At 50.8% G+C, this 12,573-nt stretch overlaps 1 protein-coding gene across 1 annotated transcript in view; it reads left to right on the top strand.

Annotated features, from left to right (window-relative positions):
- The window catches only part of TVP23A (trans-golgi network vesicle protein 23 homolog A), a 29,050-nt gene continuing 16,477 nt past the window's right edge, over positions 1-12,573 (top strand). The window contains exons 1-2 of the mRNA XM_045542119.1: positions 1-516; positions 738-817. Of these exons, the coding sequence (XP_045398075.1) occupies positions 1-516; positions 738-817 (596 nt within the window). The remainder of the gene's footprint in view (positions 517-737; positions 818-12,573) is intronic.

Below are 12,573 nucleotides of genomic sequence, written 5' to 3'. Positions count from 1 at the left end.
ATGCCAGGGCCCCGGTCCCGGCCTCCGGAATCCCCTGGGCCGGGCCTGGGAATCCGCTTTGCACAGGGGCCCGGGGCGACCTGGGCGTGGAGACTGCCGGGAAGCCCCGACCCGCCCCCAACCCGGGATGCGGCTGCCCCACGACGTTCATTCATTCCCGCGTCGCTCGCTCCCTGGACATCCACGGAGCATCCGCACACGCACGACCCCCCACCCCTACTCTCCAGGGCCGCCCTCCGCCCTGCACCCGCGGCCTCGGCCCTGGGTCCTGGCGCCTTCCCCCGCGCCCCCCTCGCCCGGACCCCCTCCAGCCCCGGCCCCGCCCCCGCCCACGGCCCGCGACTGCGCTCTAGGCCCGCGCGCCCCGCCCCCACCCGCGACCTGCGCGTAGCAACCCCGAGGGGCGCGGGAGCCGGACCCTCTGCGCCCGCCCTGCATCCGCGCCCTTCGGCGGCGACCCTCGGGGATCGAGCCTGGGGCGCGGGCGCCAGGTGGGCTTCCGGGAGGATGAAGCAGGTAGGCGGCGGGGATGCTGGCGCTGGGAGGAGCCGGGAGCAGCAGGGATGCGCCGAGCCGGGCCCGGGCTGGGCTGGAGCCCGGTGGTCGGGAGGGTGGACAAGGCCTCGCCTTACGCCCCGCCAGCTCTGAGGGGCCACTTGGGAACCCAGCAAGATGCATAGTGGAGACCAGCCCAGGAGTGCAGGGCGGGCCTGCCACCTGCCCTTGTGTCCCCCCAGGCCCTGGTGGACGATACTGAGGATGTGTCCCTGGACTTCGGCAACGAAGAGGAGCTCGCCTTCAGGAAAGCCAAGATCAGGTACGTTGGGATTGAGCTTTGGGTACGCATTCCCTAAAGCTGCAAATGCATTCACTTATTCCTTCGTTCAAAATATATTGAGCACGGACTGTGTGCCAGGCATGGGGCTCAGGGACACACCTGTGGACACATCAGACAAGGTCCTTGCCCTCGTGTAACCTGCAATGCGGTGGGGGGGGTGGGGGAGGGCGGAGCTAACACTGAACAGGTGAACAAAGAGATTAGTAAGATAATTACTGAGTGTAAGAAGGAAATCAGCTGGGTGATGAAACAGGAAGTAGCCGGAAAAGCCCTTAGTGCAACCTAGGAGGGCCTCTCTGAGGAGGTGATGTTTGAGGTGATCTCTGAGTCATGAGAAGCAGCCACCTCTGGGAGACTCCAGAGGAAGAGTGTTCTAAGCTAAGGAACAGCAAGTGCAAAGGCCCTGAGGCTGTGTTGGAAGGTCAGGGAAAGGCCACTATGGCTGGATGAGTGGGAAAGGGCTTGATTTTTATTCTAATCCCTGTGCAACTCCAGCCAGCCAGACTTGCCCTGGGTCAGGTCACTTGCCTGCCTGAAACCTTCAGCATCCCGGAAGGCGGCAGGACCAAGACATGAGGACTGACCCGTGAACACGTTTGCTGAGGGCCCAGGCAGCTTCCACGTCTAGAACACCCGCAGCTCAGCTGCACTCACTCACCCGGCCCCGCCCCGCCCCCCCCTTCAGCAGTCAGAGCTGGCAGGTGTGGGGCCCTGGCACCTGAATGCCATTCCTTTTAAAGTCTCTGTTTTTGAATTCTGTGATTCAAATCCAGTAAACCCCAGACTGGAATAGACTATTAGATTCCTACAGCCGCTATAACAAATTACCATAAACGTGTTAGTTTAAGACAACAAGTTTATGCTCCTACAGTCCTGGAGGCCAGAAACCAAGGTGTCAGCGGCGCCCACTCCCTTCCGAGACACTGAAGGGGGGAGTCTGTTCCCTGCCTTTTTCAGCTCCTGGTGGCATTCCTTGGCTTGTGGTCCCTTCCTCCATCTTTGAGGCCAGCAACGTAGCATCTTCAAATCTCTGCTCCACCTTCATGTGACCTTGTGTGTGTGCATGAAGTCTCCCTGTGCCTGTGTTACAGGGACAGTTGTGATGGCATGTAGGGCCCACCCGATAATCTGGGATAAGCTCCGCATCTCAGGATCCTTACCTGAATCATGTCTGCAGGGTCCCCTTTGCCATGTAAGTTAACAATGACAGCTGGTGGGGAGTAGGACCTGGATGTTTTGAGGGGGCCGTGATTCACCCTACCATTATGAAGACAGCGTAGGAGAACTGGAATCCCGGATAATGAATTTTATGGAACATCCGAACCCATTAAGTGTTCAGTCTCTTTTTTTTTTTTTTTTTTTTGAGACAGAGTCTCACTCTGTTGCCCAGGCTAGAGTGAGTGCTGTGGCATCAGCCTAGCTCACAGCAACCTCAAACTCCTGGGCTCAGTCGATCCTCCTGCCTCAGCCTCCCGAGTAGCTGGGACTACTTGCACGCACCACCATGCCTGGCTAATTTTTTCTATATATATTTTTAGTTGTCCATATAATTTCTTTCTATTTTTAGTAGAGACGGGGTCTCTAACTCCTGAGCTCAAACGATCCGCCCGCCTCCGCCTCCCCGAGTGCTAGGATTACAGGCGTGAGCCACTGCGCCCGGTCTAGTGTTCAGTCTCTGTTGAGTGTTTCCCATGTGCTGACGCCGGGCTGGTGGCTGGGGACGTGCAGTGTACAGGACACAGCCCCCACCTTGACAGAGCTGCCTAGTCTAGGGCTGGGTTGCTTAATCTTGATGCTTCTGACATTTTAGGCCACGTGTTTCTTTGTTGTGGGGACTGCCCTGTGCGTTGTAGGATGTCCTGGCCTCTGCCCCCCAGATGCCAGCAGCAGCCCGCCATACAGTCTCAGACATTGCCAGACGTCCTCTGGCGGGGTCGGTGAACTCACCCCTGGTGCAAAACCGTTGGTTTGGGGGAAGGGAGTCGGCATGTCACTAGCTGCTACAACTCATTGTTTTAAATGCTGTAACAGGCAGAAGCGTGGGCCCTTGTCTTGGTCAGAGGAGGCAGTGGTACCTGGGCTGGACCTGAAGGTCGGGTAGGAGTTGACGAGGCAGGGAAGGGTCGATACCCCGTGCAGAGGCTTGGGGGTGAGGTCATGAGTTTAGGGTGCTGAGCGCAGTTTGTGTGGCCCCAGGCCAGGGGTGCTGGGGAGTGGCCTGCGGAGAGGCTGGGGCTAGACCCTGGAGGGGTCATAGGCTGAGTTCTAGAGCTGCAGTGTCCACTAGAACTTTCTACAAGGAGGGGGATGTGCTGTATCTGTGGTGTCCCATACGGTGGCCCCTGTGGCTACTAACATTTGAAATGTGGCCATTGTGACTGAGGGGCAGACGCTTTGATATTATTTATTTAATTTTAATTAAATGTAAATGGCCCCATGTGACTATGGGTTTGGACGTTGCAGTTCTAGGGTTCGGTCACCACTGAGGGACTTTGTGCAGGGCAGTGATGCCATCAGGATTGCAGGGTGAGCTGGGACCAGGACACCGGCAGGGGTGGCAGAGAGAAGGAACCAGAGGCTCACAAGAGGTAGAGCCAGCCTGCCTTGAGGGTGGTCAAGCTGTGGGGTGGGGACAGGCATAAGGGTGACACTCAGGCTTCTGATCCGGTGACCCAGCCAAAGGAGCATTTATGGAGGAAAGATGTTGAGCTCACAGTGGTCCTTGTTAGGTTGCAGTGGAATGTTCTAGTAGCCAGGTTCAGTGAGCAGCTGGAAGGAGGGGCCAGTAGCTCTCAGAGTCATGAGGGCTGCAGTCAAAGATCTGGGAATCCCGGAATCCTCTGGTGTCCCTAACGCAGATTCCTGGGTGTGGCCTGGGCTGACCAGGTTCACAGGGGATGGGCCTAGGAACATGGATTTACAATAGCACCCCCATTCCTTCCTGATGTGTAGGAATATAGAGGGGGTTCTAAAATCCTGAGAATAAATGAACTCACCTGGATAGCAGTGTGGAGGGGGATTCTCAACTGAGGGTCTGAGGATGGGCTTTGGTCCAGAGTTTATTTGGGTTATCAAATGGGTCCATGATACAAAAAAGTTAAGAATTACTAGTTTAGGCCAAAAATTGTTATTCATAAATTCCTTGTAGAAATGGATTCCAGGTAGACTTTGAAGGGAGGTGACATTATGCAAGGGGTCCTATAACAGGAGCCTGGGATATTGGGTCCACTTCCTTTACCACTTGCTGGCTTCGTGGTTTGGGACAGGTCACCTTGCTTTGCTGAGCCTCCATCGACCTGTCTGCAAAATGGGGACAATTGTGCCAGCCTGACTTCACCACGTGGGTGCTATACAACATATTCAGTAGATATTTATCCAACACCTGCTAGGTGCCAGGCGCTGGGCTAAGCCCTGGGGATGGAGATGTGGTCCCTGCTCCTCCTGTCCCTGGTTCCAGGTCAGTGAGGTGCAGTGTGGTGATGCGGGGGGGGCCCCAGGGAAGGGCGTCTTACGGGGTCAGTGGAAGGTGTGATTCCACGGCACAGGGCAGGGCGGGTGGAGGAGATGTTGGGTCTGGTGCTGTGTGTGTTTCCCCCCGATGGGCTAACATTTGATTTCTTTTTACTTTTTCTATAGTGATAAAACACAACATAAAACTTGCCATCACTTAGTCACTTTTAATTGTACAGCTCAGTAGTGTTAAGTTTGGTCACGATGTTGTGAAACAGAACTTTTTCATCTAGTAAAAGTGAAACTCGGTTCCGTTGAGCATCTCTCCTTTCTCTGGCGCCTGGTAACCACCATCCCACCTTCTGTCTCTCTATGAATCTGACTGCTCGAGTCACCTCGTCAAAGTAGAATTATACGTATTTGTCCAACATGCTTATTTCACTGAGCGTAATGTCCTCAAGGTTCGTGCATGTTGTAGCATGTGTGTGGGTTTTCTTCCTTTTTAAGGCTGAAGAATACTCCATTGCAGGAATGTACCACATTTTGTCCACCTGTATCCACGGATGCTGGGTTGTCCCCACTGCTCGGCTGTTGTGACTAGTTCTGCAGTGGACATGGGGGTTTAAATATCTCTTTGAGACCCTGCCTTCAGTGTTTTGGGATACATACCCGGAAGTGGGATTGCTGGACCACATGGTAGTTCTATTTGTAATTTTTGGAGGAACCTCTGTATTGTTGTCTATGGCAGTCGCACCATTGTACAATCCCATCAATAGTGTCCAAGGGTTTTGGTTTCTCCACATCCTTGCCAGCGTGTTCTGTGTGTTTGACGTTAGCTACCCTAAGGGGTGCAAGGGAGTGTCTCATTGTGGTGTAGGTTGGCATTTCCCTATTGATTAGTGAGCATCTTTTCATGTGGGTAGTCTCATTTGTGTATCATCTTTGGAGAAATGTCTATTCCAGTGCTTTGCCCAGTTTTTAATCAGTTTATTTGATTTTTTTGTTGTGGAGTTCTTTATATATTCTGGATATTAACCCCTTATCAGATATATGATCTGTGAATATTTTCTCCCATTCCAGAGGATTGCCTCTTCACTCTCCTGATTGCATCCTTTGATGCACGCAAATTTTTAAGTTGGATGTAGTTCCATTTATCTGTTTTTATTTTTGTTGTGTTTGCTTCTAGTGTATTATTGTGTGTATGTGTTCTTTTTTGTTTTGTTTTTTTGAGACAAAGGCTCACTCTGTCACCCAGGCTAGAGTGCAGTGGCTTCATAGCTCACAGCAACCTCCAACTCCTGGGCTCCAGTGATCCTCCTGCCTCAGCCTCCTGAGTAGCTGGGACTACAGGTGTGCGCCACCACACCCAGCTAATTTTTTCTATTTTCAGCAGAAACGGGGTCTTGCTCTTGTTCAGACTGGTCTCGAATCCTGACCTCAAGCGATCTTCCTACCTTAGCCTCTCAGAGTGCTGGGATTACAGGCGTGAGCCGCTGCGTCCGGCCTGTGTGTGTTTTTCATTGAAATATAATTCACATACCATGAATTCACCCTTTTAAAGTGTACAGTTCAATGTGGTTTTAAGTATATTTGTAAGGTTGTGCAACCATCGCCACTCTCTAGTTCCAGAATTTTTTCATCGCCCTACATGGAAACCCTGAAGCAGTCACTTCTCGTTTTCCCTTCTCCAAGCCCCTGGCAGCCACTGATCTTTCTGTCTCTATGAATTTGCCTATTATGGACATTTTATATAAATGAAATCCGTGTGTGTTAGGGTTCTCCAGAGAAACAGAACCAGTAGGACATATATAATACAAATATATAGAAAGAGATTTATTTTGAGGGATTGGTTCACACGATTACGGAGGCCAAGAAGTCCCACCGTCTGCCCCCACAAGCTGGGGGCGCAGGGGAGCTGGTGGCATGACGCCCATCCAAGCCCAAAGGTCTAAGGACCGTGGCAGCCAGTGGTGTCAGTGTCAGTTCAAAAGCCCCCACACAGAGGGGCTGACATGTAAGTCCTGGTGTGAGTCCAAAGGCCCCCAGACCAGGAGCTCTGATGTCTGACAGCAGAAGGTGGGTATCACAGCTCGAGCAGAGAGCAAATTCCCTTTCCTTTTGCATTTTTGTTCTGTTCAGGCATGCGAAGGATTGGATCATGCCTGCCCCCATTGGTGGGGGTAGATCTTCTGTTTTCAGTCTGCTGATTCAAATGCTGATTTTTTTTTCTAGAAATGTCCTCATCAACACACCCAGAAAATAATATTTCACCAGCTATCTGGGCATCCCTTCGCCCAGTCTAGTTGACACATAAAATTATACAATATGTGGCCTTTTGTCTGGCTTCTTTCACTTAGCATGTTTTCTAGAACTGTCCGTGTTTTGGTATTTTATCTGTATTTATTCTTTTTGATGGCTAAATAATAGTCCATTGTACAGATAGCACAGTTTGTTTATCCCTTCCTAAGCTGATGGACATCTGAGTTGTTTTTGTTTTTTGGTTCTTACGAATATGTTGCTATAAACATCTGTGGACGTGTCAGTTCTCTTGGGCACGTACCCCGGAGTAGAATCGCCAGGTCATACGATAGCTCTGTTTCAGCCACGCTGCGCTGCAGACCAGCTGTTAGTGAGTATTACGGGCTTCCAGCTGCCTTGGGGAGCAGGAGGAACCTGGGCCTAGGTTGGGGCCTCAGGTGCACCGTTCCTTAGCCGGGTGGCTGTGCTCCCACGGTGTGGTTACCGGCTTGAGTTGGCAGATGCCTCAGGAGGCATAGCTAAGCTTTCACATAAAACTTTGTTTCCTCGGCACTCTAGGAGGATGCGAGGCAGGGGCACGGCATCTTCAGCTCATCGGGAGATCCAGCCACTACCCCCACCCCAGCTCCTTCTGTTCTGCTCATACATGGGCCGTGTTTGGCTGCCGTGGGCAAGAGCCGAAGTGCTTTGGGTCACCTTGAATCCTAGAAGCTACAGCCTCTCTTTCCCACCAACCTTGTCTACGATTCTGTTCACCCAGGTCCAAGGCCTGCCTGCCAGCTCACGGTCCCTCTACCCTGGGCGCAGGGAGCAGGCATATGCGACAGTCCCGTGAATTCTCAGTGCTGTGGCAGACACAGGTCATTCCTGGGCAGGCCTACATCAGCCAAGGCCTGATATTAGCCCTTTACTCACAGTGACCTTGAACTTGAACAATGACCATGGCACCTTCCAGATCCTTAGTTTTCTCATCTGTAAAATAGGGATAATGTCAGCTCTATCACAAGGTTATGTAAAGAGAACTATAATAAATGAGACGGCGGACATATGTAACAAACCTAGCAGGGCCACTGGCTCCCTGTATAGGTTTCATAAATGGCACCAATTATTCTCACCTTAAGCGGGACTTCCATGTCCTGGGCTGGAGTGGAGGCAAGTCCTCAGCTGGAACAGGGGGTGACACTGGGGTCCTCCCCGGAGTTGGAAATTGTCCCTCCTGTGGAAGGTTATGTTTATGCTTTCAAGGCACTGTCCTCACAAGAGTCCTCCGAATGCAGAGGACCCCCGAGGTAGGTCAGTCTCCTCCCACCCTGGACAGATTTCTTGGATCTGATTTTGGCCTGAATTGTCAGAGCTTGTTGGTTTGCCAGGTTCGGTCAGCATTTCTCTGTTGGTCCTTGTTCGGCCTCGTGGGCGTCAAATCGAGAAGAACGCTGTCTTCTGGTCTCGGCCGCTGCAGGAAGTCACGTTAGTGGGGCCAGATCTTAAGGCAAACATCACTTGAAATAGGAACTACCCTGCAGGTCCCCAAGTGGCCTGTTCAGTGACATTTTGCCTTTCAGCAAGTCTTCCCCAGTGAGTTTACCTTCCTTGTTGGATACAAAAGCTGTCCCCAAAATAAGCCCCAAATGAAATTGTTGGTAGCTTTTAGGGGAAGTTATAGTGGATGAGAAATAATAGACACTTATAATAATAAAAGTAGACACTTATCTGGCACTTACTAAATGCAGGCGCTATTCCAGGTGTTTTACTTAGGTTAATGCATTTCATCTGCATTACAGACCTGTGCGGTGGGTATGATTATTTCATCAGAGTCAAAGGCAAAGAAACTGAGGCAGAGAGAGAGCTGAGTGACTTGCCCAATGTCGCATTTGGGCACTCCATGGAGGGAATTTGAGGTGGGAGTGGTGGAGCACACCTTTAGCCCCAGCTACTTGGGAGGGTGAGGTGGGAGGATCTCTTGAGGCCGGAGTTCAAGGCCAGCCTGGGCAACATAGTGAGATCCCATCTCTAAAAATAAATTTCAAAAAAAGGAGAGGATTTGAACCCTTGGGATCTGGCTCTAGAATCCATATCTTATATTACATTGTGCTTAGAGGGGTCAGATACTTACACAGGGCAAGACCCTTGGGGACAAGCTTTGCTGTGGGACCACAGGCTCAGGGCTTCCATCTGATGCTGACTCAGGGGAGTACATGAGAACGCAGAGTTGCCTCCGCACCTAGGAGCATTCTCCCCACTGCAGCACTGTTGATATTTTGGGTGGGATCTTTGTTGCCAGCCCTCTAAAATCTGCTTTGCAAAGATAGGACACATAAGCAGGTCCCACCAAGAGCCGATTGTTTAATTTTAAGGAAGGTCCTTGATTACCAAGGAAAAGAACCCACAGAATCAGGGAACTAGACAAATTTCAGTTCTCTTTGATTAGGGCACGGCATTACATATTTTGAAATTAACTCCTCACATCCCAGATGGCTTGACTTCCCCTTCCTTGTGTCGTTCCCATGAAATTATTGCACAAGCTGTGCCCACGACAGAACCACTGAAGGGTGCTTTCTGCTGACCTGTGACCCATACAATCTGGGAAGGCCATTTGGGAACAGGAAAGGGACTTGGGTCAGGTTTCTTGATGCTTCATTTTGGGCAGCAGCTTGGCTGCATGGACCTCGAGCATTCAATTCACTCATTTATTTATTCCAGGGTTGGCACTGCTGACTTCTGGGGCCAGATCGTTCTATATGGCAAGTGCCATCCTGTGCTTTATAAGGTGTTCGGCAGTGTCCCTGGCCTTGCCAGTAGCAGACCCCCAGCTGGGACAACCAAAATTTTTATGTCTCCAGATATTGCTGGAGGGCACCCAAATCACCTCCCCCTTTGGGAACTACTGGTTTATTCTTTCGCTCATTCATTTATTCATTAAACCAACAAAAGTTTTTAAGGGCCTTTATGTGTCAAGCGCTGTTCTAGGGGACACAGAGAAAACCAGACAAGGCCTGGTTCCTGCTTTCGTGGAGCTGACATTTTACTTAGGGAGAAGACGATACACATATAAGCAAATATCTAAATAAAGTAACTTCTGAGAGTGGTAAATGCTATGAGGGGGAATTTGATAAAAAGGGACCGAGGACCTAAGGGGCATCCTTAGGTCAGGGAGGACTCAGAGGAGCCCTTTGCAAAGAGAGGCCTGTGGACTGAGACCTGGCGGAGGAGCTCGGTATGCAGAGATCTATGGGAAGAGCATTTTGGCAAAAGAAACAGCATGTGCAAGGGTCCTGGGGTTGGGATGTGGGTTTAGTGTATTCTGGGGATTGTCAGAACTGGGTCAGGGTATAGAAGGGGGGACAGTGGGATGTGAAGACAGTTGGAGATTCAGTTGGGGAGGGATTGTGTAGGGCTTTGAAGAGCCCAGTGGAGAATTTGGAATTTTCTCTGCATTTGATGGGCAGTCTTTGGAGAGGTTTGAGCAGAGGAGAGGAGGAATCTGATTGACACATGGGACAGCCGCCTGTGACTGCTGTGCGTCCTGTGGGATAGGAAAGGAAGCTGTGACATCTGTTAGGAGGCCCATGAAGGGGACCGAGCGGGAGATGCTGGTAGCCTGAAGTGGCTGAACTCCAGGGACACACTCAGGAACGCGGCTTGTGTTGACCTTTGCCCCGGTGTGTGCTGGCTGCACGACAGGGGCTTCTGAGACTGCAGCATGGCGGTGGAAGGCGGCAGGTCGGGCCCAGGCTGCAGGGCACGCACTCCCAGGGGACCTCACCTTCCTCAGCGTCCCCAGGGAACTCCAGTGAACCACGGGCCAAAACCACAGGGTCTTGGGCTCAATCCCTAAAGATGCTGACTCAGTGCGTGTCAAAATGGGTGTCAGAAGCTCCTGCAATGTGACACTGATATGCCCTGAGTGACTGGGCATATTTTTCTGGGTTGTCCATTTCTGGATAAGTAGGGAATGCTTGCACGGTTTAAGAGTGTGTGTGTGTGTGTGTGTGTGTGTGTGTGTGTGTGTGTGTCCACCTTCACTGGAGAGGGGAGAGTTGATACATTGACACAAGGCTTAGCCGCATATTCTGGTGAGACGTTTCCTTAGTAAGGACCAACTTGATAACTTGGGGTTGGAATGCAAGGGCAAAAGCCCCCGGGGCCGAGGCTGTCCTGTTCATGTGGGTGCTCGGCCCTGGGGGTTCCGTGGCAGCCGCTCACCCCTCCTGTGTTACAGGAGCAAGGGGGCTTCCAGGATGACTCAGAGACAGGCACAAAGCGTGTTCGTGTTCGTGGATCCTTGCGTTTTCCCTCAATTCAAATGCAGATGTCTTTCTCCCCTGGACTTTAAAATACTTTAGAATAGAAATTGCAAAGTGACAGTCAGCCGACTGACTCCAAGCCTCAAACATGTTCTCTTAGGCCAGGGTGGTATTTTAAATGAATTTGAATTTAAATTTAAAAATCGGAAAAGATCACATTGAAAATCTGGGTTCCTCAGAGTCGTTGAAGGCGCTGAGACAAGCCAGGTTGGTGGCTGCGGGGCTGGGAGGAGGGGGCGTGGGGAGAAACTGCCCACCAGGTCCCGGGCTTCGGAACAGCAGTATGAACAGTTCACTTTGTGCCACTGCATGGGTCACCTAAAATGCTTAATTTTATGTGGTGTGAAGTTCACCTCAATAAGTTAATATTTTTTAGAATCTGCATTGCTGATTTGAAAAGCTGCTGGAGTTCAGCTGGCTGACCTGCCCGCTCTGGGTGAGCCTCAGCCCTGACCCAGCCGGCTGGCTTATTCACCAGCCTGGCCCTACGAGCACCCGGGTTTGCAACCCTCTACCCCACCCCTGACGACAGCGGGCAGAAAACATCACCCTGACGAAAGCATTTCTACCATTTTCCAGGGCTGCGAGAGGCCTTGAGTTTCAATTCAGCTCTGATTCTGTGGTTTTCTCCCTAAACCTCTTGAAGTCACCGCCAGGTGACAAACAGGCCAGCCTCGTGGGTCTGGCTGTGCGTTTGGATATCCAAGGCCATTCGGGGCCACGTACCGTGAGCCTCCGTGTTCCTGCTCTTTCCCAGCCTTTGTATACACTGACTTCTCAGTCTGTCACCTAAATTTGTTCTTAGATCTTTAAAAAAAAAAAAAAATTGAAAATACATTTTTAAATAGAGAGAGAATTATACCATAAAATTCACACCTTTAGTGTACAGTTTAGTGGTTTTTAGTATGTTCACAAGGTTGTGCAACCATCACCACTGTGTAACTCCAGAACACATTTGTCACCCCCAGAACAAGCCCCGTGTCCCTTAGATCTTAATCCTGATCACTGCGAAGCAGCATTGCCTACTCTGAGCGAGGTGCCTCTCCTCTTGGTCCCCACGGCCCTGGTGTCTACCCCAGGCCTTATGGCCAGCTGTCATGTCCACCTCTTGGGTCCCTATCTCTGTTAAAATGTCAGTAAATAGCCAAGAGCCTCACAGATACCCTGCCCTGGGACGAGCCCCTGCAACTAAAGGGTTACCTCCGGGGACAGCAGGGCCAGCTGGTGGGACCCGGCACCACTGTGCATTCTGATTGGACAGTGATCGTGCTATATGAGTTATGTGACTCTACCTACCCCATTAATGACACTTTTCACAGTGTGCTGAAATAGCTCCTTGACTTCTTTGCCTTTCTGAAGGAGACTAGTAACGTCTAGGAAGGCGGGACCTGGTCCATTTCGTTCACTCCCCTCTGATTTAGCGCTGTGCCTGGTAAATAACAGGTGCTCAGTAAATGTGTTGTTGCTCAAAGCTCAATTTATTGAACTTAATATTTCTTAATGTTAAAATCGATTGAAAACATTTATGTGTTGATTATAAACTTAATTCTATATCTTTGGGCAATTTCAATGAAAATTTCCCATTTAGCATCTGTGATTATTTGGAGCACCAGATAAACCCGTAAACAAAAATACACACACACACAGCAATTACAAAACTTACTGCTTTCAATGTGGTGGGGTGTTTTAGTAGTCGATGAAACCCCAGATGAAAGAACCATA

This window comes from Lemur catta, chromosome 2 (assembly GCF_020740605.2).
Source record: "Lemur catta isolate mLemCat1 chromosome 2, mLemCat1.pri, whole genome shotgun sequence".
Taxonomy (NCBI): Eukaryota; Metazoa; Chordata; class Mammalia; order Primates; family Lemuridae; genus Lemur; species Lemur catta.
Note: the sequence above shows the minus strand (reverse complement) of the source record. Positions and strands in the feature narration are given on the sequence as shown.